The sequence below is a fragment of the Oryx dammah genome, unplaced genomic scaffold, assembly GCF_014754425.2.
Source record: "Oryx dammah isolate SB20612 unplaced genomic scaffold, SCBI_Odam_1.1 HiC_scaffold_18, whole genome shotgun sequence".
Lineage (NCBI taxonomy): Eukaryota > Metazoa > Chordata > Mammalia > Artiodactyla > Bovidae > Oryx > Oryx dammah.
The window spans coordinates 10376086-10404084 of NW_024070202.1; the positions used below are offsets into that span (position 1 = coordinate 10376086).

A 27999-nucleotide genomic window follows, 5' to 3' on the forward strand; every position below is an offset into this window, starting at 1 on the left:
CGCGCCCGCCGCGCCTCGGTAGCGGGAGCGGCAAGCAAGCCCAGACCGGCTCGCCGGGCCTCTCCGCCGCGCCGCTGGAGGGCGGCAGCTCGCGCGCCGCCTGCTTGCTCACAGGAAGCGATGGCCAACTTGTCGCTCCTTCAGCCAATCTCGGCGCGCCTTGACCCATCCCTCTCTGATTGGATAATCCGGAGGCAACAGGCGGATGTTGTCGTCTCTGCGAGGGCCAAGGCGGGCAAGATGGCGTCGAGTGGAGGGCAAGTTGGGGGCGTATTCGAGCACCACGTCCAAAGGGCTGTGTGTGACTCGAGAGCCAAGTATCGGGAGGGCCGACGGCCTCGCGCTGTGAAGGTAAGTGATTTTGGTTTCATTCGTTGTCGTCGGTAGCTTTATGTGAGCTGCAGCTTCACACGCCCAGTTAACGTAAGTAAAGTCTTGAAAGGCTGCGGTCACATCTATTTGCTGGAGATGCGTGTGAGGAACGCCGGTGCTCAGGTAGCAGATACTCTCGCGGCCTCTTTAGTCAACTGTTGGAGCTCCGTGAAAACGGGCTGTGTGTTGTAGTCGTATCTTCCGTGTTTACAGTAGTGAGTATTTAACTCTTTCCTGTAACGTTTACCGAGGCAGCTTCTGAAGACATGTCGATTGGAGGTAGTCTATTATGTACTTTAGCTCGAAGCCCTCACATGTAGGGGGAATTATTGTTTCTACAAAGAGAAGGGCAGATTAAAAAAAAAAAACACAAAAAACTTTCCTGCAGACCTGAACAGAGTAGTTCTTGTTTTCAGGCTTTTTTTTTTTTTTTTTTAATAGTAACAGGTTGTCCTAGGCTTGTTTGTGAAACACATTTAATGTGTGTGCATTTCTTTTAGGTCTATACAATCAATTTGGAGTCTTGGTACTTATTAGTACAAGGAGTTCCTGCAGTGGGAGCAATGAAGGAATTAGTTGAGCGATTTGCTCTGTATGGTGCAATTGAACAGTATAACGCTCTAGATGAATACCCAGCAGAAGACTTTACAGAAGTTTATCTTATTAAATTTCTCAATTTACAGAGCGCAAGGTAATATACAAGTGAAGCAGTGTCTCATTTCCTCTGTTCCCATTGCTATCATTTTGGCTTCCCTCATTCTTTCATGAATTACCCAGTAATCTAACATGGCTTTTTATTTTTCTGCAATATTCTTAATGTAAGTGTTAGCTTTATCAAAAGTCTGTCCATTGGGTCATCCCCATGCTTAACCATTTTCTATCTTGTAGTGTGGTAGATTAAAAACTGGGTTTGGACTAAGTTTTCAGGTTCCACTGCTTACTAACATCATGACCTTGGACAAGTTATTTAATCCCATTAAAGCTGTTTTCCTGTCCTATAAAATGTGTGTGGTAAAAAAGGATCTACTTACTGAAGTTGTATAAGGATGAAATGAGATAATCCATGTAGAGGGCTTAGCAGATGCCTCCTGTTCAGAATGCGGTAAACAACATTAGCTGTTAGGTTTCTTGTTATGCACCTATATGAATTGACTGCATCTATTTTTTTCTTCTGTATAGCATAAATCCTCTGCTGTAGTAAGAGAAATATGAAATGCCTTATCTTATATTCTTGTCACTAATATGCTTCAAGACCCATCCTTCCCTGGCTATTACAATTCACATTTTCTGTGCTACAAATAGTACTGGGGTATATGGGTCATATATTGTTCTCCAGTTGCTTTTATGTATAATCTCACTGCCCTAACCAACTTGCCAGCTCCTCATGGTTAGGGAAGCATATTTTCTTATTGTGCATTCATTCCACGAAGCTTTTGCATCTCCCACACCCCTTTTACAGTGTAACATGTGGATTTGAATCCTGGTTCCACAAACCAAGCTGAGCTTGGACAAATAATCTCCCCATGCCTCAGAGTCATCATAGGGATGTTGAGAAGTGTGATTTCAAGTGAAGCATTTAGGCCACTGCCTGGCACATGGTAAAATCTCAGTGAATATTTCTTACCATTTTCCCTGGACACAGAAGTACTTAATTTTGTAGTAATTCCTGGTCAGTCATAGATGTTTAGTAAGTAGTAAGTATACATTAAATGAATACTATCCTCTGCTTTTCTCATTTACTGTTACATATTTGTGTCTTCTCCATTATTAAAGGTTTATAATTGTAATATTTTCATTAATTTCTTATCTTTGAACCCCATTATAGGAATACATTGTGCTAAAAAGGCTAAGCTGGGCATGAGGTAATTCTTGAGGGCCTTTTAACACAGAATCTCTATTTCATGACCACAGATTGTGTACCTCAGGCCAACCAGCTGAATCCTATGTTGGTTAAAGGGAGTCTGTATATGTTTGGAAAACTCAGCTTAAAACCTATGAAGACTCTTGGGAGAAGGGAAGAAAGGCTCTGAAAGAATATGCAGTGGATCAGTAGGGTCAGTACCATTCACGTGCAGAGCATTGTAGCTCCCGAGCTATAGGATTTATGTACACAACAAAGTCTGGACTTTGCTTTTTGGATCAATGCATTGTATGCTAGTTAAGCTTTCACCCTAAGTAAACCATGGTATCGTGAATTTCTGCTTAGGATAGCCAAGAGAAAAATGGATGAGCAGAGTTTCTTTGGTGGGTTGCTTCATGTGTGCTATGCTCCAGAATTTGAAACAGTTGAAGAAACCAGAAAAAAATTACAAGAGAGGAATGCTTATGTAGCAAGAATGACTAAAAATAAAGGTATGTAAAGGCTACTACTAAACACCTCCTATGTGTCAGGCATTTTGCTGAGTTTATCCTCCTAGAGTTTTCCCAGTCTAGTGACTATAAGCTACGAAGTTTTTTCTCTACAGAATGTTATGTAATCTGGCCTGGGAAGGGATAGATGTTATTTCATGGAAGATTCCTATAAGGTGAAAAAGGTGGCTGAGTTCTGAAGGGAAAGTTGACATTACCCAGAAAGGGAGAGAACAGATGGAAAGATGGGCCAGAGAAATAAATGAGTGTCATGCATTTTAAGGAACTGTGAGTAATATAACCACAGCACAGCAGCTTACGTGTGAATCTGAGATAAAGGGGACAGTAAGTGAATCCTGAAAGGCCTGTGTCCATGCTGAGGAACTAAGGCTTTGACCAAAAGGCAGTGAGAAACAACTTCTGATGTGCAGACCAGTTTGCACTGCGAATCTAAAACTGAAAACTGGGAAAATTCCACTTTGGATCAACACCAGCTGGCCAGATGCCCCATGTTTCTAATCAAGTTGCCCTGGACACAAATTCCCAGTGCACAGAACGGAGTCATAGGATCTATCATGGAGTGTAGAACTAGAGGAGTCAGCACTGGACTATGATAGTGTGTGGGGTCTGAAATCTGAATAATTCTAGAGGCTCAAATTACCCAATTTTCACCCTTTGGTTAAAAAGACAAAGACAAAGTGTCAAAAAAGCATTGACTATGATGAGTTTCTGACTGACTGGGTAAGGGGCACCTGGCAGTGTGAAGAGAGAAGTGGAAAACTTACCCGAAATTTTGGCAAGAGCTATTGGGAGTCTTTGGTCATTCGTAGGCCCTGAACTGTAATCTGGGTAAACGTGTAAATAACTGGTTCCAGGAAAACCTGTACGTGTGGCAAAAGCATTGATAAGATATGGACCCAGCATATTGTTTTCTTTAAAAACCACAAACACAAACTAAGCATAATACGTTCAAATAGTAAAAGTACTTTGAAGATATAAAGTTTTCTGTGTAATAACATGGAAAAACTCCCCAAGATGTAGAGTTAACTGGAAAGCAGATACAGAGAAGTGGGTATTATAGGAGAACAAGAGGGCTAAGTGGGAGGGGAAGAAGACTGGACAGATAACCTTTTTAGCTTTTAAACCATGTAAATAAATTTTTTAGGGTAGCATTCATTAACATCTTAATGTTTCTTTTTAAAATTACTTGTTTCTACATGATGAAAACAGTAAATGAACCATTTCTGTTTCCCTTTCCCTTTTAAATTGTAACATACAGATCATTACATGACAAAGCAGCATAAAGATGCAAAAGATTTTAGAGGGGACTTCCATTCAAAGACATCTGGATTTCCTGCGGCCTCTCTGAACACTTCTACTGGGAACTCAGATCTTTGTCTTCCTTATTCTCCTGAGTTGCCTTTGTGTTATTTCTCCCCAAAGTGTAAATGTTCATCAGGAGAATATGTAGACAGACCATCAAACTCCTCTCAGGATGGTAGAAACTTTGATGACACACTGGGGCATTGTGACCACTGTGACTCTCTGCAGAAAATGCAGATGAAAACTTTACAGAATTCATTGGCCCGCCATGGCGCACAGAAGGCTCTCGCTCCTTCAGAGGCAGTTGACAGGTTTATGCCTAGGACGACACAGCTGCAGGAGCGGAAAAGAAGAAGAGAAGACGACTGCAAACGTGAAACTCTTGAAGCGTGCACAGGTAGTAATGAGGTTATGATTGGCCCCCAGTTACCAGACATTCCTAAAGTGGACATGCATGATGACTCCTTGAATACAACAGCGAATTTAATTCGGGATAAACTCAAAGAGGTAAGATCATTTAAAAAAGAAACTTTTAAGAGACAGTTTGGTTATAAGGACTAACAGCTAAGTGGAGAATTATTTGTAGGAACTTCAGTATTGTCATTCTCTTTTTTCCATTTTTAATTTTTAGATGTTTTCCTACAATTCTATGTTGAAGTAACTGAATTTGACTTACAGATATGTATGTTTTGATACCTTTAATCCTTTCTTTAAATATATTTTATGTTACTCTAGGTAGAAAATATAAAAGCAGTAGTTTCAGTCAGATGAGTCTATGAGAATGGAGCCCAGGGCCCTCCCTTTTTAAACAAAACTATCCCTCTCCAGATAGTTCTAATATGAGCCAATGTGGAGAACTACTGCATTGAGGGGAAATTATTATAATTTATTTCTCAAGTTCACAATTACAAATTTAAAAATTCAAATGCTTATTTTGCTTCTTTGATAATGATAGAAGAAGGTGAAGTTTCTAAAGATTAGGCCTGAAGGTCTGCATTTTAATTCTAATTTCGTAAAACCTATTGATAGATGGTCCTCCTTAAGTAGTAGTTTTTGAATATTATTTACATTATCATTTTCCATTTTCTAAGCACAAATGAAAGTTAACATTTGAGATAGCTTTTGAAAGATACCTTACTATGGGGTAAGCCTTTAGAAATCATTATCTGAAGGAGAAAGACCGTTCTCTTGTACTTGAACTCAGGTTCAGAAAGTGCTTTTCACATAGTGGTACCTATATTTCCCAAATGTGATTAAGAAAGGCTAAGGTAGATTATTTTATGTACCTTTTCTTAACATCAAAGTTATATCCAGTTAAGGATGAGGAAGTATTTTATAATAATAAAAACTGAGGGACACAGTTTTTATGCTTAAACTTCTATAGCATTGTTTTCACTTGTGCTGGTGCCCAGCCTGCAGGTGCAGATAGACACAGACACACACATAGTTATCTTAGCCAGAGTCGACTGTTTTCAAGAAAAAAGTTAGGTCCAAATGCTAGATTTAGAAATTGTAGAAGAAAAAATACTAAATACAGTTATGTCAGATTCTAGTAATTTTCCATTTTAAGTGAAGACTATTGTGTGTGCTTTAACTTATATTCTCTCCTTTGTTCTGATGTATTTGGTTTCATTTTTCCCTGAGAAATTGAGGATTCTAGCATTTTTGCTTATTTCTCTACATTTTTCTTCCACCATCCTAGCTGGAGCCTCCTTGTCTCTGAATATATCAAACATTATCCGTGTTTCAAGTTACACAAAACCAGGGTATCTCTCTGTATTGATAAAATTTAAAGTGACTTGATAAAATAACAGATCTATAAAGGAATGTTAAAATAGAGCATACATTTACTTTTCTCCCCTGAAAATTTTTCTTGGCTTTAAAAATTTTACTCCCATCAGTATTTGGATAGAAAACTGCTCTGTATCTAGATTGCAGGCTGCACCTTGAACCTGGGCTGACTGCCTTAAATGTGGTGATGGCAAGGATTAAACTCCTGGGTGTACATCTTACCTCTTCTAATAGTTTATTACTCTTCTACTGTAAAAATTAAACTGTTGGTGGTTCTCTTTTTAAAACTAGGTAATTTCATCTGTGCCAAAGCCTCCAGAGGACGAAGTGGAAGATGTGCATAGAAGTTGTCCTTTAAAACAAAGAAGAAGGATATAAATTGCCTGCAGTAAATTAATGTTTTTAAAGGACTGTTTTTTATTTTTCGGCTGTCATTTGGATTCTTGAAGAGATTTTACTGCTCGTATTTTTTTTTTAATGCACTCTTATTCTTTGTAGTTTCATTCAAGCTACTTGTCTAATTTAGTTTCATCTTTTAATATTACTTTATTGTGAACAAAGAACATGCCAGCCAATTATGTCCCTTTAAAAAAAATAAAACTTTTCCAGAACCTCCACTCCGTGACTTTGGTTACATCTTTTTGGCTGGAATTGGGCCCACTGCTGTTCCTAACAGAAGAGTGTAGAATGTCAGGTATTTAGGTTTTCTGTTTCTGTTCTTGAGGAAGCAGGAGAAAAGAGGATTGTGAATGGCTGATTCACAACATTTGCTCCAAGATCTAAGGTTGTTGGCTTAACAAATTAATTAATTAATCATTACTTATTATATCAATTGATGTTATTTTGATCCATACTTAATATTATAGAAATCATTCATTACAACATTATTTCTCATGTTGCAATCACTATATGTAAACCAATTGAAGCAAATATAGGTACGTTACAATATAAAGACAGGCGACCAGGATCTGTTTCTGATTTTAATAATTTTGGGTGAGTAACATTCAAAAACTAGAAGTCAGGGTGTGTTGGAATGCCAGGGCTTCAAAATCAAGACAACTCTGTAAAGCAAAAAAGTTAATAAACTGTTAAAGCTGAAATGAGCAGCATATATGCTTTAGTTAACTTCAAAGATAATTTACTTCATCTGAGGCAGAAACAAATCAGTATTTGTAATTGGTAGACTTTCACCACTGCTTCCCACATTTTTTTTCCTGTCAGTGGGCCACATAATTGGAAGTCCAAGTATGTCCAGGCTGTTTCCCTTTTTTCTTTTTTGCTGATTAACAGAAGAGGCCCATACCAGATGGTGTCTCTTTTTTCTTCTCTCCCGATCCTAAGGATCTCTTGCCTAATGGACTGAATTTGAACATAAAGGTTAGAAAGTTTCACCTTCGTTTATGACGTTATGTGAGCTTGCTAGGATGGCCCTGCGTTGTGGATGGTATTAAGCTGCAGGCAAGGGGACTGGCCCTACTTCCTTGTGAGATAATTACACACAGTTGACCCTTGAACAGTGTGGGGTTAGGGTTGTTGACCCTCCACACAAAAATCCACATGTAACTTTACAGTCTGCCTTCTATATGTGCTGTTTTGTATCCTCAGATTCAACCAACCATGGATCATATATGTATTTATTAATATAAAAAAATTCCACATACAAGTGGACCCTCCCAGTTCAAACCTGATTGGTTCAAGGGTCAGCTGTACTTTCTGTGGCACTCTTAGTCAAAAAATACATTAGCGACTTCAGGATAGAATTAGAGCAAGTTGCTGTCTAGATCAGCTTTTCAGACTTCTGGGTGTTCTGAGTCTCTTCCTTGGGGTCTTATTAACATGCAGATTCGGATGGTGGTGGCAGGGGCTGGTGGGTGATGGGACTGGGAAGTTGTTTAATGGGTACAGAGTTTCAGTTTGGTGAGATGAGCAGAGTTCTGGAGATTGGTTGCAAAATAGCATCAATGTACTTATCACTATTGAACTGTACGCTTAAACACTGGTTAAGATAAATTTTATGACAGGTGTATTTTATGTCAATTAAAAATTTTCTAATAGTCCTCAAGGGAGGAGCTGCTCTGTGGGTTCTGTGTCCCTGACCTTTTCTATGACTGTGGAGGCCAGCAGTCTTCCCCATCCCTGGCCACAGACACAAGATGGACCATGACACGAGAGAAAATGAACCTTAATTGTGTCACACACTAAAGAAAAAAAAGGTTCTGATTCAGCTGGTTTGAGGAGGGGTCTGAGAGTGCAGTTCTCATAAGTTTCTAAGTGGTACCAGTGGTGCACAGATGATACTTGGAGCAGTAAGACTCTAGATTACTGGGCTACAGATGGACTCTAGGGGAGCAGCTGAAGAACCCTGGTGGTTCCATCTGGACCTAAGTGCTTACTCCAGTCTGTTATTCTGTACTGTTTAACCCATCAGTCCTCTTAAAAAGAAGTTTGCCTTTTACACATTGATTTTTAATACAGGTTTCCAGACAGTTAAAATGTGGGGATAAACTACAGCAGGACAAGCTGAGATGACTTAAGGATAGCTTGAAAGTGAAAGTGTTAGTTGCACAGCTGTGTCTGACTTTGCGACGCCATGGACTGTACCCTGCCAAGCTGCTCTTTCTAGGAATTCTCCAGGCAAGAATACTGGAGTGGGTTGCCATTCCCTTCTCCAGGGGATCTTCCCAACCCAGGGATCAAACCCGGGTCGCCTGCATTGCAGGCAGATTCTTTACTGTCTGAGCCACCAGCCAAAACCAAGGATAGCTTAACATTTCGGTGGATGAATCTGCATAAGGAGAGCTTGAAGTGAAAAAGTGAAAGTGAAGGTCACTTAGTTGTGTCCAACTCTTTGTGACCCCACGGACTATATAGTCCATGGAATTCTCCAGGCCAGAATACTGGAGTGGGTAGCCTTTCCCTTCTCCAGGGCATCTTCCCAACCCAGGGATCAAACCGGGGTCTCCTGCATTGCAGGCGGATTCTTTACCAACTGAGCTATGAAGGATAGCTTAACATTATGCAAATTCATCCACAAAATCACCCGCCTAAATTACTACAGAGAATAAAAAGTTTCTTCCTATATCACATGTTTGCAAAGCACAGTTGCTCAAAGGAAGAATTAGGAAATAGTGAAGTCAATTATCGAGCCGGCTCTTCTGGCTCAGAAACCCTTTGTCAAATTAAATACTTTTTGAGCACAAATAAAATACTATAAAGTACTATGCATGTGTCGAAAATTTTTGAAAGTGTATTCTCATTGACAACAAATGAGAAGGAGATCAAATTTTCTCCTAGCAGTTGATAGTAGGTTCTTGCTGAGTCCACTCTTTATTTGCTGTTGTATCTCAAGCAAGCCAATATACCTTGGGTTTGGAGGGAGAAAATATTAACATCCAGAATATTAGGAATTGTGTATGGTTAAGGGATTGGGGGCAGGAGGAAGAGAGGATGACAGAGGATGAGATGGCTGGATGGCATCACCGACTCGATGGACGTGAGTTTGAGTGAACTCCGGGAGATGGTGATGGACAGGGAGGCCTGGTGTGCTGCGATTCACAGGGTCACAAAGAATCGGACACAACTGAGCAACTGAACCGAACTGAACTGAAGGTGGTTTAAAGCTGAGAGTCTTGAGTATAATTCCTTTGTCACTACCATCTTGGGTTCCAAATGCTAAGATGGGGCAGAGACCTTGATTGCCTGAACTTCAGCAGTAGGTTGGAACCCTGTAGAGGTAAGTGTCTATCAAGTATTTCTTTTCAGATCCTTTGAAAATTTCCCCCAAACCAATTTGCTGCTGCCACTGTACCTTTGCATCCGGTAAACATGGTCCAAACACTTCCAACAGAAGTCTATCTTCTTTCACTGCTTTTTCAAAATCTGCAAAAGATATCCTGCCATCGTTGTCATAATCCTAGAGAGGAAGATGATTTCTTGGTAAATGACAGAGCAGTTAATTTTAATTCTGCATGGAAAATAACTGTAGAATAAAGGATTGTACCAATTCAAACAAGTTCACACTTATGTAGGCACTACCTGTGCACGTCAAAAGACGCTTATTTATGAAGGCAACTTACTTTGTTCCTTTTCATCTAATACCTGATATTATGAATAGAACGTCTCTCCACATCTCCCAAATTAAAGCTCTAACCACTGCAATGGGATCATATTTGAAGGTGGGGGTCTTTGGGAGGGAGGTTTGGTTTAGATGAGGTCATGAAGGTAGGGCCCCAACGTGCTATTAGTGTCCCTGTGAGTAAAAGGAAGGCCAAAGCTCCCTCTCTCTGCCATGTGAAGACTCACTGAGGAGGTGGCTGTCAGCAAGGCAAGAAGAGCTCTCAGGCAGGTTCACTTTCATCTTGGGCTTCAGACTCCCCGAATTGTGAGAAACTCCAGTTGTTTCATCTACCCAGCGTATGATACCTTGTCACAGCAGCCCCAGTGTTACCTTAGACACGTAAAACCCTGTCCCTCGGGGGGCTTCCCTGGTGGGCCGGCAGCTAGCATCCCACACACCACAACTAAGACCTGGTGCGGCCAGATAAGGAAATAATAATAATCAAAATCCTTAAAGGACTTCTACCCAAGTTGGGGAAATAAAATGAGAGGAAGCCCGTTATACTGCTACTTTTGTGATGAAAATAGTGCCAAAGATTCTTAATTTTAGTCTTGTTTCACAAAGCATCTCTTAAACTTGAGACAAGGATAGAACGTAAAATGTGTAAAAGTGAAGTTGCTTAATAAGGAGCAGGCACTGAGAGAGCAAGGACTAGGATCGTGAGAAGAAGCTAGCAGACTTCCGCTAGGCCCTTAAGGATGGTTGGGGTGTAGATAGGTGGCGAGGAAAAGCAGAGGAATGGCTCAGCATGGATTATGACAGTAAGCCGGAATGCAAGTCAGGAAGCAGGCAGGCCAGGCTGGGATGCAGTGTTCATGACAAGGACTAGGGGAGATTTACTAAATCATGTGCATAGATTATGAATAGTTTTAACTGCTTCATTCAATTTGGATTTGACTTGATAGGTCCTTATTTTTTCACTTCTGGGCATAACTAAATCAAGGTTGCTGGGGGGCTGTAATTAAAGAAAGGTTTGAATAATTTTCAGAAAAAGATTCACTCCATAACATTTTCTTTCCAAAAGAAGGGGGTGGGTGGCCCTTGTGGCCCAGTGGTTAACGCTCCATGCTCCCAACACAGGGAGCCCGGCCAGGTTCAGTCGCCCTTCAGGGAACCCTGCACTCTGCAACTAAAGATCCTATGTGCTGCAGCTGAGACCCAGTGCAGCCAAATAAGTAAATTAAAAAAAAAATATTTTAAAGAAGGGAGAGTGGGTGTGGTACTGGAAAGGATACTGTCTCTCAAGAAGTCTGCCCTCCCGCCTCTCAGTGGCTACTGAGCATTACCAGTGGAAGAGGACACCCTCTGGTCTGTTAGTTGAATCTGAGACTCGGCAGACCCCCTCATCGCTTACTTCCTAAACTCCAAAGAGGTAGTGAGCTGGACCCTGGCGGCCTCAGAGTCTTAAACCATTGGTATCCAGTTTAGGGTCACAGGAAGAAAAAGAAATCACTATGGCCATAATCAAGAGGTGTTACTGGTTTCACTGAAAGATAAATTTTGCACCTCATTTTCCATCATGACCTTGTATAAACCTATCTGCACTTCAGTTTTCTGACCTGCAAAATAGAGATAATATTTTCTACTTCATATTGTTGTTTTGAAGATAAAACATGTTTAAATATTAAACTTCTGTGAAGGGCCCAGCATGTAGTAAGCACTTTATACGGGTTATTTCATTATAATGAGTGTTGAGATGGATGAGAAAGCAAAGGTCATGAAGACAGACTACAGTGGCATTCAATTTTAAAAGAACTAAATCTATCACCCTCCTTCCCAGATAAGGAGGATTTACTGATAGTGCAATAATAAATAAAAATAACATTCATTTAATGTAGTGCTTCATTTAATAACCCAGCCATCCCATAAATATTTATGAAGTAACCACTGTCAGCCAGGCACTGTTTTAGGCAATGGATAGAGCAGAGATAGATCAAACAAGAACTGCCCTCACGAAGGTTACATTCCGTATGTAGGGAAATAAATCATTACTTTAGCTTTCTCACATCCATTTGACTGGATATAGTGAATTAGAACTTTTTTATTCTTACCATTTTCTTCAATGCTATATCTACCAACTCTCTTATTCCTTCATCAGTCTCTTCTCCAGGTGACTGTTGGTGCAGACTGTTCTTCAACATGTCATATATTCTCTCTCGAGAAATGTAACCATCACCATTGAAATAATAAACTTCGAAACAAACTTTTCAAAGCATAAGAAGTTTATAGATATGGATTAAAATAGTTAAAATGTCAGTCTTCTCAGTTATTACAGTATGTAATTAAAGAAGGATAGAAACAGTTTATACAATCTACAGTCTAGACTCAATGGACTCAGTGGACATGAATCTGAGCAAATCCTGGGAGAAAGTGGAGGACAGAGGAGCCTGGCGTGCTGCAGCCCCTGGGGTCACAAAGAGCCAGACATGACTTAGCGACTGAACAACAACATTCTACACAGTGGAGAATTTTATAAATCTTTCCACAAGACTAAATATCCTTTGTGAGATAGACACACACACACGCATATGTGAATCAAGTCTTTCTTTTCATATATACACATATAAATATGTATGTGTATCTTACTGCTATAATTTCCTTCTTACACAGAGTAAGAAAGCTAGTGCATACACATCACTGTATCACTGACAAAAACCATTTTTCAATATATTTGGGTAGTGAGTGAGTCTGTCGTCTCCTTGGAGACGGCCCATTTCACTATCCAGAATGATCCATCTCTCCCTGGAGAACGATTTCCATGATTTCCACTGCACCACGTGAGCACTACTACAGTTTATCATAACTTCATCCCACAAATGACCTTATTCAGGTCCTGGGAATGTAGCAGTGAAGTAGTAAGTAATCTACTTGAGTTAGTAATCTAGTTAAATGTTTTTGGAAAGAAAGGAAGGGGGGAGGGAGGGAGGGAGGGAGGGAGGAAGAAAAAGAACCCAGTATTAAATTCCAGAGTATCAGATTAGCTCTTTTGTTGCATTTTTCTAATATATAGCATATTTGAGCTTGTGACACAACCCTACTAGAAATAGTATTGTCCCCAAATTAACATGTCTTGAAATATATAATACATGAAGTATTTTTAGGCAGTGGGATTAGAAAAGGAAAAAAAATTGATAGTGCGGTGCTATTCATTATATCCTGGCTTCCCTGCTGGCTCAGTGGTAAAGAATCCACCTGCCAATGCAGGGGACATGGGTTTGATCCCTGGGTTGGGAAGATCCCTGGAGAAGAAAATGGCAACCCACTCCAGTATTCTTGCCTGGGAAATCCCATGGACAGAGAGCCTAACAGGCAACAGTCCATGGGGTGGCAAATGAGTCGGACACGACTTAAAGACTAAACAACAGCAATTCAACATGTCTGGCTGCACTTCATCACGAACCCTTTCACAAGAATTTACATTCATGAAACTTCACTTTTCATTTCTCGTGAGACTTCTGTATAAGAACACTGCAATTATAAGGAACAAGTGACTACTATACTTAATTGTATCCTGTGAAAATTAGACTGGAGAAAAGTGGGGGGAAAAACATGTAAGTAAAAAAAGGAATTATACAATGTTGTATGTCAGTTGGAGAAGGCACTGGAAACCCACTCCAGTACTCTTGCCTGGAGAGTCCCATGGACGGAGGAGCCTGGTGGGGTGCAGTCCATGGGATCGAAGAGTCGGACACGACTGAGCGACTTCACTCTCACTTTTCACTTTCATACACTGGAGAAGGAAATGGCAACCCACTCCAGTGTTCTTGCCTGGAGAATCCCAGGGAGGGGGGAGCCTGGTGTGCTGCCGTCTATGGGGTCGCACAGAGTCGGACATGATTAAAGCAACTTAGCAGCAGCAGCAGCAGCAGTATGTCAATTATACTTCAAATTTTTAAGTATTAAAAAAAGGAAAAAAAATACCTCCCCCAAATAAAACAGAGAAACAAAAGTCATAAATGTCAAATACAGTTGGTGAGTCTTTAAAATGTTACTGTCATTTTAAAAACATGTATTTAACTTAGAGATTTTCTTTTGAACATCCCAAATCCAGAATCAAGTGGCAGAAGGGATAAAAATTTGGTTACATACTCAGAACTCTGCAGTTTTTGCTAAGTAATTTGACATTTGTTCTCTTGAACACTGTTGTTTAAAATTGTTCCTATTCTCTTTCTAGGTTTCACACCCCAAATCCTGGCACAGGAGGTATCAAACAGAAAACATGCATCACATCAGTGGTACAGGTGAGGTGAGCCAGAGCTAGCGCTACAAAATTGTGAATTGGGAGATTTTCGTCTTTGGAATTCCTAATGATGCTTTTCTGTAGGAAGCTCCCTTTGTAATACTTCCTTCCTTTGGGATCTCATTGCCTCAGTCTTATTCCCTCTCTTTATTCACCTGCACTTATTCTAACAATAGAGTGTTGATGGCTGACAGTTGCATGCTCTTCCTTGTTTTGTGTTAATCCCTCATACTTTCTCGGAGGAAAAGACAAGCAATACTCCCACTGTGAACTACTGTGGCTGCCCATATTCAAGGCCCGTTTCCTGCTGAGCCCAGACACAGCCCCAGAGATCCCAGCCTTGCCTATGATCATAGTTGGCACCCGTCCTGACCTGTAGCTGCTGTTATCTGCCCAGGCCTTGAGCCAAAGAGCCATCCTTGGTGGCATCTGATTGTTACAGAACTAGTGGAGGAAGAGTCCTGGGTCTAGGGACTCCTATAAAATAGGTCGCTCATTTCACCGGTCTTTTTTCCCCCAACTCTCATGAACTACTTTTGCAAGAGTGCTATAGAGAATAACACTGAGTTTATATTAAAAAAAAATAATTTATGGATTAATTAAATATAAAATTGACTATATGTTAATATTTATATAGAAATCTTACACTTCAGCTTTTCTTCAAAAGTCCCTCGAAGAAACACTGATAGTCCTTTAACCCACTCTTTCACATTTATATAGTTATCATTGTCTTTGTCAAATGCAAAAAATACTGAAAGAAAAAGAATGTGTTAGTGTATTGTAATTTATAGCTATTATTCAAGAGTAGTATGAATAGAAAAAAAAAAGTATTTCCTCCTAAAAAGAGGGGGACAAAAGGTTTTGGCACAATCTTTCTTCAAAGAATAAAAAATAACTGGAAGTATATTTCCAACAGATTTTTACAGAAAGAAGCCATTCTCCTCCCCATGGTTAATGATGAGCATCACTTGTGATGTTCTGTATGGCTATTTTGAGGAAAAAAGACCAACAATGAAGATAATCAATGTGGTAATTTTTACTACTCTGAAAAGAGTGGTAAAATCCTGTTCTAAAGAATTTGTATTATACCTAAAGATCAATTAGTAAAATAATACATTATTTTAAAAATTACACATGAAATTTTGGTATTGTCCTATAGAAAATAAAATATTATTTACTCTTTTTGGGGTAATGGAAACATTAATTATTTTGACTATGGACTTCCCAGGTGGCTCAGTGGTAAAGAACCCACCAAGCAGTAGATGCAAGAGATGAGAGTCAGTCCCTGGGTTAGGAAGAGCCCCTGGAGAAGGAAATGGCAACCCACTCCAGTATTCTTGCCTGGAAAATTTCATGGACAGAGGAGCCTGGTGGGCTACAGTCCATGGGGGTTGCAAAGAGTCGGATATAACTGAGCGTCACCACATGATATGATATCATTTTCATGGTGTATACACACAGCAAGACTAAAAGTTTGTTATTGAAACTGACTGGATCACGTTATATAATTTCCTGTTTTCAATATAAAATTATTTAATTTTTTTTCAATACAATGAGTAATTTTCTTTTTGTGTGTGTTGAAGAAGTCAACATGTCTTTACATATTTTACGTCTACAGCATATGAATCCAAAGACAACGGAAAACACAAACTTATCTTTTTTAAAAAAAATACTGCTAGCTTATTTAGTTCATTACTGGTTCTTTCTCAAAGTACTACAGCTATGAGACAACAACTTGAGTGAGTTTATAATAAAATCCATCCTCATGATCAAATCAAATGTACTGTTCTAAATCAGTAGCACTACCAGAATTATATTTATAGTTTTTACATTAAAAAATTTCAGTGTTTGGTGAAAACTGAATATATGTGTGTATATATATATGTGTGTGTGTGTACACACACACACACACACACACACACACACACACACCCCTGCCATGTCCGCTTGGCCCATTTCAGTCTCCATGACTCCTTACCCCTGTTCATTAGCACTTCATCAGTCATTCCGAATATGCTGTGCAGGATCACTCGAAATGTGTTACGATCTAGTCCAACGTTAGCAAGTTTCATATCACCTCTTCCCACCACGTTGTGAAAAAGTCTTATGAGACACTCTATTTCACTCTTTTTGACTGTAAAATGAAAATACAAATAAATACAACTTAGATTTAACCTTTGAGTTCTCCAACCCAATTAAATATATTTTACTAATTAGCTATCTTGTTTCTCTGATGCACTAGTGGTTTGAAAACTGTGACATGGACTTGTTACTTAAGAGCTCACACAATCAAGATAGATGCCACTCAGATGTCTCATTAAGACAGTATATAAATGTTAAATGATGTCATATAACACTCCCCACTATAGACATGTGAAGAGAAATCTGTATGAGAAAGGGTTGTGCTATTTTCATGAGAGTAGACTTTGAACTGGGCCTTGAAGGATGCAGAGCATTTACCCAGAAAGGAATGTATTCAGGGTGGTAAAGAAGTGGAGAACTCCAGGAAGAGGGAATAACATGAGTAAAGGAAAGAACTGAGATTGAGGTTGAATATGTTTTGTTGGGAGCACAGCAAGTTGGAAAGAAGTGAAAACAAGACTGAAGAGGACAGGCTTTTGAAAGAGAGCCTTGAATGCCTGGTCAGAAGATAAACGTTTATTTTACTGGAGCAGGCTTTCTTGTGGTACCATCTTTGGAGCCTCTGTATGAAAACCATCCACTTCTCATTGCTTGTCAAAGGCCTTGCCCCAGACCTACTAAGTCACAGTTGCTAACAGTGGGTCCAGGAGCTACCTTTGAAACAAAAGCTCAGCTAATTCTATGCTGTAAGGGTTGAGAAGTGGGTTAAGAAGACCCACCTGGCAGTTGTATTGAAGGGGAAAACTGGAAGCCTAGAAGCCTGGCTTGGAGCAATAAGCTTTGGTTAGGACCACCGAAATGAGGTCAGAAAGCAGGTAGGGAGCCTGATACGCTGTTTAAGAAGCACATAGGTGACACTAATGCTGTCCGGACTGAGAACTAAGTGATTAGGCTTTGTGGGTTGGGGGTACTGGACTTAAGTATCTGGGTTCCACTTCCATTTCTTATCCTACATAGCTGACTTAATACAATTCAACTTCTTTATGCCTCAGAGTCCCCACCTGTAATATTTATTATTCTAGATGATCTCTGAGATTCCCTCAGTTTCTAAAAGTCTGATTCTATGAATTAAAGATAATTTGAGAGAACTAAGAGTTAGGAGGGAAGCTGGTTACTAGTTCTATTTCTCTCTTCCTTCTTCTCCCTCCCTCTTTTGGGGAGGGTGGAGGGAGAAATATTTTTTTAGATTTTGTCTTTGAGATGATTTCAAGTTACCCAACAAAAACCAATGAGAACTGACAGCAAATATGCAGTTTACATCAGGTTTTCTAACATGGTCAGAATGACTTGACTCTCAGGGCAAAGGTTGATAAATCTATAGAATAAACCATTAAGATACCTAATATTATGAACTGAATTAGATTCTCAGGCTTCATACATAGCCCCAAAATTTGACATAAAGGTCATTTTTATCCATCTAATAAGCATTTATTAAGGGCTTCCCATGAACCTAGGTAATGAATACACCATCATTTCTGCCCTTACTACACTTTGGTCAAGAGATAAAGAAGTGAAATAAAAGTGTTACAAACACTATGATTAAAGTGTTTGGTAGTGACCCAAAGAAAGGAATCATTAAGTGGGGAAAGGCAGTAGGTGAACAAGACGGGGCTCCAGGAAGAGGTGTCACTTGAGCTAAAGCAATCACAGGAGTAAGCATTTACGAGAGGAGGCAGTTTGAAGGCAGGGTGGCGTATTCTCAGAGCTACAGATGGTTTGGTGCAGCTAGGTGGCACAACTGTTTGACTTTGCAGAGGGGCTTATTGAAAAATCTTGGCTGGCAAGTTAACAGGATCAGATTTGCATTTAAGGAGGATCACTTTGTCAGTGGATTCTTGAAACTGCCTTATGAATGGTCAATTTAGATGTGACAGGTTATATTTTCCCAGATAATTTTAAATTCTGCCCCACTCATATGCTCTTCTTACAATGAGACTTCTGATACTTCTCCCTTAGAAAGATGGCGTTTGTGTCTCCTTCAATTAAAACTAGGGGGATTTTTTGACCACCATTTCAACCAAGAGTACAGTGGAAATAAAGCAATGTGCCTTTTCCAGACTTGGTCACAGAAGGCGCTGTAGGTGCTCTGAGGACAAAAACCGTCTCTTTTTCCCCTTCTTTTATGGAATATGAGGAGAAACCCAGCTCAGGTGTGTGGACACGCTGTATGGCGCACACATTACATGAACGTTTGCCTGAAACTAGCCCTGCTCAACTCTGATGGAGAATTAACGTGTGAGTGTTACAGCGATGCCAAACGGTATCTGAAGAAAGTCAATCAGGAGTCAGGAACTGCTCTGAATCAAATACAAGTTATCCAGCAAAATAAGCAAGGATTTTAAACACAGTCTGCAGCAGGTAGTAACTTCCTCTGAGTTTTATCTATGCAGCTCATTTCATTATATCTAAAGACCTTACACATGTGGTTGAAGAACCCCTGTAAATGATACTTGAGAAATTGTGGGTAATGAGAATGGTGTTCATAAACTAGAGGTTGACCCATTATTTATTAAACTTCTTAGTTTGGAATAGTTGTATTTTATGTAAGAGATGCAGCCAGAATAAGATTCCCATAAACTCTTCACTGTTTCTTCCTGCTGACATCTTACATAATCATGGGGCATTTGTCAAAACTAATACACTGACATTGGCACATTATTATTATTAACTAAATTATAGATTTCACCCATTTTCCCACCAGTTCCTTTTTTTTTACATTCTAGGATCCCATGCAGGATCCATTTGGCTCTCATGTCTCCTCCAATCCTGCAGGTTTTCAGTCTTAGTCCTTTTCATAACCTCAACAGTTTTTATTTTGTACAATGTTTTTCAATTTAGGTTTGCCTAATGCTTTCCTCAGAATTAAATTGTGGTTGTGTTTTGGGGACGAAGACTAGAGGGTAAAGTGCTGTTCTTGTCGCATATCAGATACATGACACTAACATGAGGTATCACTGCTGCTAAGCAGGATCGCCCGGTTCAGTCAGTCTACAGTTTCTCCACTGAATCTACTTCCCCTTTCTCTATTCTTTAGAAGCCAGTCCCTCATGATAAAGGTTTAATTAAACTCCACTTCATAGGGAAGGGGTATTTATACTATTAAATTCTTCAAAGGAAGATGTGTCTCTTTTCCATTTTTTAAAATCATTTACATCAGTATGAAGTCACATATGTTTACTTTAGGCCAATACTATGTCACTTATCTATAATTTTGCTGCCCAAGTTGTTGCAGCTTTGGCCGCTGGGAGCTTTCAAGTTGGCTCTTCTCTTTTACATGTCCTCACCCTTTTGCAACACTTCCTTGCTTTCTGGCACTACTCGCCAGTCCCATCTTATATTATCCGTGTGAAATAACAGGCAGGAAAAAAAAAAAAATTGGTCTTTCCCCTTGGTTTCTGGCACAGAGCTCCTAAATCCGTTCGCATTTCCTTGTTGACAGGAATGTCTTTTGTTCTAATGAGGTGACTGTTGGTTCTTCCTAGGGGGGAGCTTGTCACCAGAAAAACCACACACACACACACACACACACACAGAAGTCGCTCAGTCGTGCCCGACTCTTTGAGACCTCATGGATTGTAGCCCACCAGGCTCCTTGGTCCATGGGATTTTCCAGGCGTGAATACTGGAGTGGGTTGCTGTTTCCTTCTCCAAGTCATGTTTAAAAGCGTGGAAATTTTAGTTCCACCTCCATCCCTTCTCCAGATGGGGGGGAAATTGAGTTAATGATCTATCATGGCTGTGTAATAAAACCTCCATAAAATCACCCAAAAGTGGGGCTTGGAGGAGCTTCTGGGTTGGTGAACACACAAAGGTGTCCAGAGAGTGCCTGGAAACTCCACACCACTTACCACATACCTTGCTCTATGTATCTTTTCCATCCAGCTACTCAATTATATCCTTTCATAATACATTGGTAATCTGGAGAGTAAGCTGCATCCTGAATTCTCTGAGGTGCTCTAGCAGATTAACTGAACACAGGAGGGGGTCACGATTTGTAGCCAGTCGGTCAGAAGCACAGCTAATAACCTGGACTTGTGATTGGCATCTGGTGGGGTACCATCTTGTAGGACTAAACTCTTAACCTGTAGAATCTGATGCTCCCCAGGTAGTGTTAGCTAAATTATAGGGACACTCAGCTAATGTCCCAGAGAACTGTTTGTTGGGAAAAACCTCCACACAGTTGGGAGACCACATGTATGAGTATGGTAATGGTGCTAGAGTAAAGCCTGTTCAGCAGACACAGCTAGGAAATATGTACACAAACCTACATATGCACACATATTGGCTCATGTTATGTATCACAAATATAGAAAAAGCCACATATTGGACTAGTGGGCCCTTAGGTGGTCCTGGTCTAAGTCTTGAAAAAGATGATCAATTGTATTAAAAACTCCTGAGTGCTCAGAAAAGACAGGCTCATGAGTTTACAAAGTCAAACCATACTGCATTTAACTATTTCCTCCATCTGGTAGGAGTGGATCAGGGAAATTTAGTTCACTAAATACTTGAGGTTTTAGCAAAATCTCTTACCTTTCTTTTAATATCTATTCAGTAACCAGTAGAGCCTAGGACAACGGTAATCTCTCAATACATGTTGGCTAAATAAATGATAATCAACCACATGTAAATTGGAGAAGTTAAGGAATATGCTGGAAGACAGTCAAGATCCAGAGTAGGTCTGAGATGCCAAAACTCAGATGAATGAAACCACATGACACTACTAAGGATAATTTTAAAATTCTTCACTCATCTTTTAAAAAGTCTGCTAATGCACGTAAGTATAAAAATGACAATCTGTGTGAAAAAGACTGGGTCAATGCCCAACTCACTGTCAAACTGCGATTGAGATTAGGCTACAGAATTGAAGTCTGAAGTGGAAAAGACAATTCAGATCAGGATGCTCAAACTTTATAGTGTGTAAGAATACATGAAGTGCACAATCTGGAGGCTTGGCACCACTGACAAGAGATTTTTAAACATACACCAAGGGGGGTACTCGGGGATCTACATTTTCAGTATTAACCTTTGGGAGATGCTGATGGGGGAGCTACTCCCACCATACTACACAAATAAGAGGTCATGGGCCCTGCGAACTACAGACTGTGTGGGCCCAGTGAAAAATGAAAATGCAGGTCCAGTGGTTAAGACTCTGTGCACCCAATGCACGGGGCCCTCGTTAGACCCCTGGTCAGGGAACTAGATCCTGCATGCTGCAAGGAAGAGCAAAGACCCAGCATGCCACAACTAAGACCTGGCACAGCCAAATGAATAAATAAATACGAGTAAGAATAAAAACATAAAAAATTATTTAAGTCAGTGTTAGCAGAGCCTTAAACTTAGCATGGGGCCCTATGAGAACACACAGGTTACACACCCATGAAGCCATTTACTATATACCATGAGATAATTATCTGCCTCCCCCATCAGATTCAGTTCAGTTCAGTTCAGTCGCTCAGTCGTGTCCGACTCTTTGCGACCCCATGAATCACAGCACGCAAGGCCTCCCTGTTGATCAGCATCTCCCGGAGTTCACTCAGACTCACGTCCATCGAGTCAGTGATGCCATCCAGCCACCTCATCCTCCGATGTCCCTTTCTCCTCTTGCCCCCAATCCCTCCCAGCATCAGAGTCTTTTCCAATGAGTCAACTCTTCGCATGAGGTGGCCAAAGTACTAGAGTTTCAGCTTCAGCATCATTCCTTCCAAAGAAATCCCAGGGTTGATCTCCTTCAGAATGGACTGGTTGGATCTCCTTGCAGTCCAAGGGACTCTCAAGAGTCTTCTCCAACACCACACTTCAAACGCATCAATTCTTCGGCACTCAGCCTTCTTCACAGTCCAACTCTCACATCCATACATGACCACAGGAAAAACCATAGCCTTGACTAGACGGACCTTAGTCAGCAAAGTAATGTCTCTGCTTTTGAATATGCTATCTAGGTTGGTCACAGCTTTTCTTCCAAGGAGTAAGCGTCTTTTAATTTCATGGCTGCAGTCACCATCTGCAGTGATTTTGGAGTCCAAAAAAATAGTCTGACACTGTTTCCACTGTTTCCTCGTCTATTTCCCATGAAGTGATGGGACCGGATGCCATGATCTTTGTTTTCTGAATGTTGAGCTTTAAGCCAAATTTTTCACTCTCCTCTTTCACTTTCATCAAGAGGTTTTTTAGCTCCTCTTCACTTTCTGCCACAAGGGTGGTGTCATCTGCATATCTGAGGTTATTGATATTTCTCCCGGCAATCTTGATTCCAACTTGTGTTTCTTCCAGTCCAGCGTTTCTCATGATGTACTCTGCATAGAAGTTAAATAAGCAGGGTGACAATATACAGCCTTGACGTACTCCTTTTCCTATTTGGACCAGTCTGTTGTTCCATGTCCAGTTCTAACTGTTGCTTCCTGACCTGCATACAGATTTCTCAAGAGGCAGGTCAGGTGGTCTGGGATTCCCATCTCTTTCAGAATTTTCCACAGTTTATTGTGATCCACACAGTCAAAGGCTTTGGCATAGTCAATAAAGCAGAAATAGATGTTTTTCTGGAACTCTTGCTTTTTCCATTATCCATCGGATGTTGGCAATTTGATCTCCGGTTCCTCTGCCTTTTCTAAAACCAGCTTGAACATCGGGGAGTTCACGGTTCACGTATTGCTGAAGCCTGGCTTGGAGAATTTTGAGCATTACTTTACTAGCATGTGAGATGAGTGCAATTGTGCGGTAGTTTGAGCATTCTTTGGCATTGCCTTTCTTTGGGACTGGAATGAAAACAGACCTTTTCCAGTCCTGTGGCCACTGCTTTTCATTACAGGGGACTGGAATGCAAAAGTAGGAAGTCAAGAAACACCTGGAGTAACAGGCAAATTTGGCCTTGGAATGCGGAATGAAGCAGGGCAAAGACTAATAAAGAGTTTTGCCAAGAAAATGCACTGGTCATAGCAAACACCCTCTTCCAACAACACAAGAGAAGACTCTACACATGGACATCACCAGATGGTCAACACTGACATCAGATTGATATTATTTGCAGCCAAAGATGGAGAAGCTCTATACAGTCAACAAAAACAAGACCAGGAGCTGACTGTGGCTCAGATCATGAACGCCTTATTACCAAATTCAGACTCAAATTGAAGAAAGTAGGAAAAATCGCTAGACCATTCAGGTATGACCTAAATCAAATCCCTTCTGATTATACAGTGGAAGTGAGAAATAGATTTAAGGGCCTAGATCTGATAGATAGAGTGCCTGATGAACTGTGAAATGAGGTTCGTGATATTGTACAGGAGACAGGGATCAAGACCATCCCCATGGAAAAGAAATGCAAAAAAGCAAAATGGCTGTCTGGGGAGGCCTTACAAATAGCTGTGAAAAGGAGAGAGGCAAAAAGCAAAGGAGAAAAGGAAAGATATAAGCATCTGAATGCAGAGTTCCAAAGAATAGCAAGAAGAGATAAGAAAGCCTTCTTCAGTGATCAATGCAAAGAAATAGAGGAAAACAACAGAATTGGAAAGACTAGAGATCTCTTCAAGAAAATTAAAAGATACCAAGGGAACATTTTATGCAAAGATGGGCTCCATAAAGGACAGAAATGGTATGGACCTAACAGAAACAGAAGATATTAAGAAGAGGTGGCAAGAATACACAGAAGAACTATACAAAAAAGATCTTCACGACCCAGATAATCATGATGTGATCAGTAATCTAGAGCCAGACATCTTGGAATGTGAAGTCAAGTGGGCCTTAGAAAGCATCACTATGAACAAAGCTAGTGGAGGTGATGGAATTCCAGTTGAGCTGTTTCAAGTCCTGAGGGATGATGCTGTGAAAGTGCTGCACTCAATATGCCAGCAAATTTGGAAAACTCAGCAGTGGCCCCATCAGATTAAAGGACCATTATTTGGAAAAGGGAATAATTTCTTTGCATGACTCTAGAGCAGCAATGTCTAACACAAATATCTGAGATGATGGAAATGTTCTATATCTGTGCTGTTCAATTTGGTAGCCACAACCTAATTGTTGCTATTAAGCCCTGAAAAGTGGCTCTTGTGACCAAAACTGGATTTTAAGTTCTACATATTTTATTTGAATAGCTACATGAAGCTAGTAGTTACTAAAATGAACAATGTAGCTCTAGAGAGCAGTATAAATGAAGACAGAAGTCATATTAGCTCTAGAACACCAAACAGTCTAGATCTGTTAGGGGAAAAAACAAGAAACAGGTGTTTGGCAAGGTAGTGAATTTCCTTTGTGAGGTCACTGGAGATGACCAGCTGACGATCTGAGCACGGAGTCACACAATGGTAGTGGCTTGACTGGATGGCCACGTGGCACTTGAGGAACCTAGCAAATTATGAAGGCTCCCTCCTAAGAAGCTCTAAAGCAAAGCCCAGGAAAAATCGCTTCAACTTTCTGTCACACAGTTAGAACACCAAGAGAAACAGACAGTCCCTTCTTGAGATGGCCAAAGCAGCAATAGCTTATTAGTCCTTCCCACCCCTACCCATCATTAACCAAATTCTAGTCATGAGAGCACACTGTCTATCCTGATCTCAACTGGAAGGACTCAAGAAGGAGAACTGATTTCAACAACTTTTCATTGTGCCCTTACTATGGTACAAGAGGGTACAGAATGACCATTAGGGACTATAATGCTGATTAATTTGAAAAAATAAAGATTATTTGAGTGTACATCAGACTAGCTCAGCCCCCACAAAAAGTCCACTAACTGGGTAACTTTACACAAACAACTTAATCTAAGATGCAGTTTCCTCACCTAAGAACATGGATAACATCACCTACCTCAATGGGTCTGTTTCAAGAAAAGATGATAGACGTAAACCATTTTGCAGTATCTTGCCAACGAAGAGCTCAACAAACATCAGCTGTTAATAATCTGGTTATCCTGGTCACTAGCTGTTCAAGTATTTAGGGTCTGAACTGTTAACAGTAACTTAAGAATTATCAAGTGTCAAAACTTTGGAATAAGGAAGGAATGCAACTTCTTTTTTTCTAAACAGCTATATCTTCTTTGTAGAAGACTATATGGGATACGGGTCTCAATTTTTTTTTCTCATTAAGTTTTACATACTCATATCTACTGACTATTTCAGAGAATTGCTTTCAAATATTAGTAACTATGATTTTAAACACAAATGGGTAGCAGACACTACTAAAAACAATTTCATCAGGAAGGGAAGAGAAATCAGATTTCCAAAGTAAACAATTCCCTTTTGAGTGCTCTAAAACTCAGGCTATTAGCAGCAGGCATGTCTTACTACATTCAACACTAGGTAAATCTGCTGAATGGATTTTTAGGGTAGCAGGACAACTACTGGTGGACCGATGTCTATGGGGTCGTGCAGAGTTGGACACGACTGCAGTGACTTAGCAGCAGCAGCTGCAGGACAACAGGAGTGCAACAGGACCCAGGAATGCTTGAGGAGCTTAGATCATTTAAAATCCAACCAAGAGAAGAGAAAACTGAATTATATCCACAATGAGATGTTTAAACCAGGTAGTGACCATCCTGCCAAGATCACGCAAGGTAAAATGAAGTGCCCCATAATGAGGCTGTAAAGCTGGCTGAAATAAAAGTACTTCCTCAAAGTCTAGAAACAAAATCTTAGAGATCAGTCAGGATTGCCTGTGGTTAGGCTTCAGAAACAAAATTCACAAGATTACTTTTTTAAATCTGGCAGGGCAAGGAATTCTAAAAAAAAAAAAATCTATTAGTTTTAATAAACACTTGCCATGTGCAAAAGCAACAAGATATTTAACATCTAAAACACCTTATGTGTCTCTATCAATCTTGTGAAGTTCAGCAGTCATTTGCTGCTGTGGCTTTTGTGCCAGAGAAGTCAGGGACGTTGTCACAGTAAACCTTTATACTTTGAAATCTCTTATTAAAGTTCAGACTATAATAAAATCAGAACTCCGTAGGCATGTAATAGTTTAGCATTTACACTGTCATGTAAATTCTCAAGCTAGTGTTCCCACATATGTAATGTATTTTAGGACACCTGATGACTGACATATTTTCTGTGTAAGTGCAGGGACTGTCATTCACTTACTACCTGTATTTTTAAAATGACCAAAATATTAGACAGAAAATAGGAGAACTCTACTTTGGGGTTATGAAGCACTTGTTCATGGCCAACTACCCAATGTTTTTATCTGACTGAAGATGTTCAGGCAGTGCTGGGTATCTGGTCAGTACTTACAGTTGACACTCTTACTGATGGATTCCACCAGTCTCTTCAGAACCTTCTGGTCCATGTCAAGGGTGGCTTCAAAACAATGAAGACTTCACAGACAGCCTACTGCCAAGCTTGGGCGTCCTGAGTTGCCACTGATTCCACAACTCACCACTTCACACCAACACAGAGTGTGACCATGGCAACATCCCAGCAACCAAACATAGAAGGTTCTCAAGTAATTGGAAAAATATGCAATAATGGCAGTGATTCCATTAATATTATTTGTGATCTGAAATATTACAGCTAGTCCAATTTTGATTTTTGTGGTTCAACACCACTTAAAGTGGTATCTAAGAGTATTGCCACTTACATTTCCTGAGAACAAATTCTACAGTTGAAAATGTTTATGGATGAACACATAATAACAATAAAGACCTTATCTTTAAGTAGAAATAAAATAATTTCCTAGGCTATAAAGAGCTCCTTCAAAGGTTATATATAACCTCCTCTGAAAACTCTAACCAAGTACCTTCTCATGATAAGCAAACAGAGGCCTCAATCTGGGAACTTTTGAGAAACATAAAATCCTCACATGTACCCCTCCAACTTATCTGACTGACTGGTGGGAAAACATAGTATGATTATGTCAAAGCTGGCCAAGATGGTAACTGTTCTCATGTCTACTATCGAATCCTGGTATAAAGAACAAATATCTTCTTGTGTATGTCTGCTGGTCTTCACTGTGTTAAGGCAAGGGGAAAAAGTACTTAAATGACTTTCAGAATCTAGAACAATGTATTCTTACTAAATTTTAAATAACATATAAAAACAAATTAGGCAAATACAACTGGGAAAAAGCAAAACTCCCAAAACTTTTCTTAAGGAAATGCCAAATGTTCTTTGATTTTAACTTGAAAACTGGCAAGTTTTAATAACTGTTAGTGGCTAGTCAATTGTTCTCCATGAAATTAGAAGAAAATTAGGCTCTTAACACATCTTGACTGGAGGAATATGAATTCATACTCTGGATAAAATAAATTCAGAATAATCTGAGTGAAGTCGCTCAGTCGTGTCCCACTCTTTGCAACCCCATGGACTATAGCTTACCAGGCTTCTTTGTCCATGGGATTCTCCAGGCAAGAATACTGGAGTGGGTTATCATTTCCTTCTCCAGGGGATCTTCCCGACCCAGCGATCGAACCTGGGTCTCCCACGTTGGAGGCAGAGGCTTTAACCTCTGAGCAACCAGGGAAGCCCGAATAATCTGAGGGTATTTTAAACACCTAAATATATTAAGGGCAACCAAAGGAATTCAAAACAATCAGAAAAAGGTAGCACCAGGTATAAATTCAATTTCTCAACCCAGACACTCATCAATTGTGTTGCAGTTACCTGGGCATCATTATCCAAATAACATCTTTTATGTTTATAAAATTAGTATATAATTATTTAAGAAAAACGAGTTTGGTGGAGAA

General features: G+C 40.0%; 2 protein-coding genes across 4 annotated transcripts; one reads left to right on the forward strand and one right to left on the reverse strand.

Annotated features, from left to right (window-relative positions):
- Positions 1-210: 210 nt before the first annotated feature.
- On the forward strand, positions 211-6935 carry RBM48 (RNA binding motif protein 48). Its single transcript, XM_040260279.1, has 5 exons — positions 211-351; positions 873-1063; positions 2579-2724; positions 4001-4551; positions 6127-6935. Exons 1-5 carry the CDS (start codon positions 241-243, stop codon positions 6211-6213), a joined length of 1086 nt encoding a protein of 361 aa, XP_040116213.1. The 5' UTR covers positions 211-240; the 3' UTR covers positions 6214-6935.
- Positions 6802-27608, reverse strand: LOC120877862 (EF-hand calcium-binding domain-containing protein 1-like). Of its 3 annotated transcripts, none has more exons than XM_040260287.1 (6): positions 26549-27608; positions 16171-16326; positions 14839-14943; positions 12004-12155; positions 9644-9748; positions 6802-6896 (listed from the first exon to the last, which is right to left on the reverse strand). In XM_040260287.1, exons 1-6 carry the CDS (start codon positions 26601-26603, stop codon positions 6840-6842), a joined length of 630 nt encoding a protein of 209 aa, XP_040116221.1. In that variant the 5' UTR covers positions 26604-27608; the 3' UTR covers positions 6802-6839. The 3 variants fall into 3 exon arrangements, with proteins under 3 accessions (XP_040116221.1, XP_040116218.1, XP_040116219.1); XM_040260284.1 differs by having other exon boundaries at positions 6802-7194; XM_040260285.1 differs by lacking the exon at positions 16171-16326 and having other exon boundaries at positions 6802-7194.
- Positions 27609-27999: the final 391 nt, after the last annotated feature.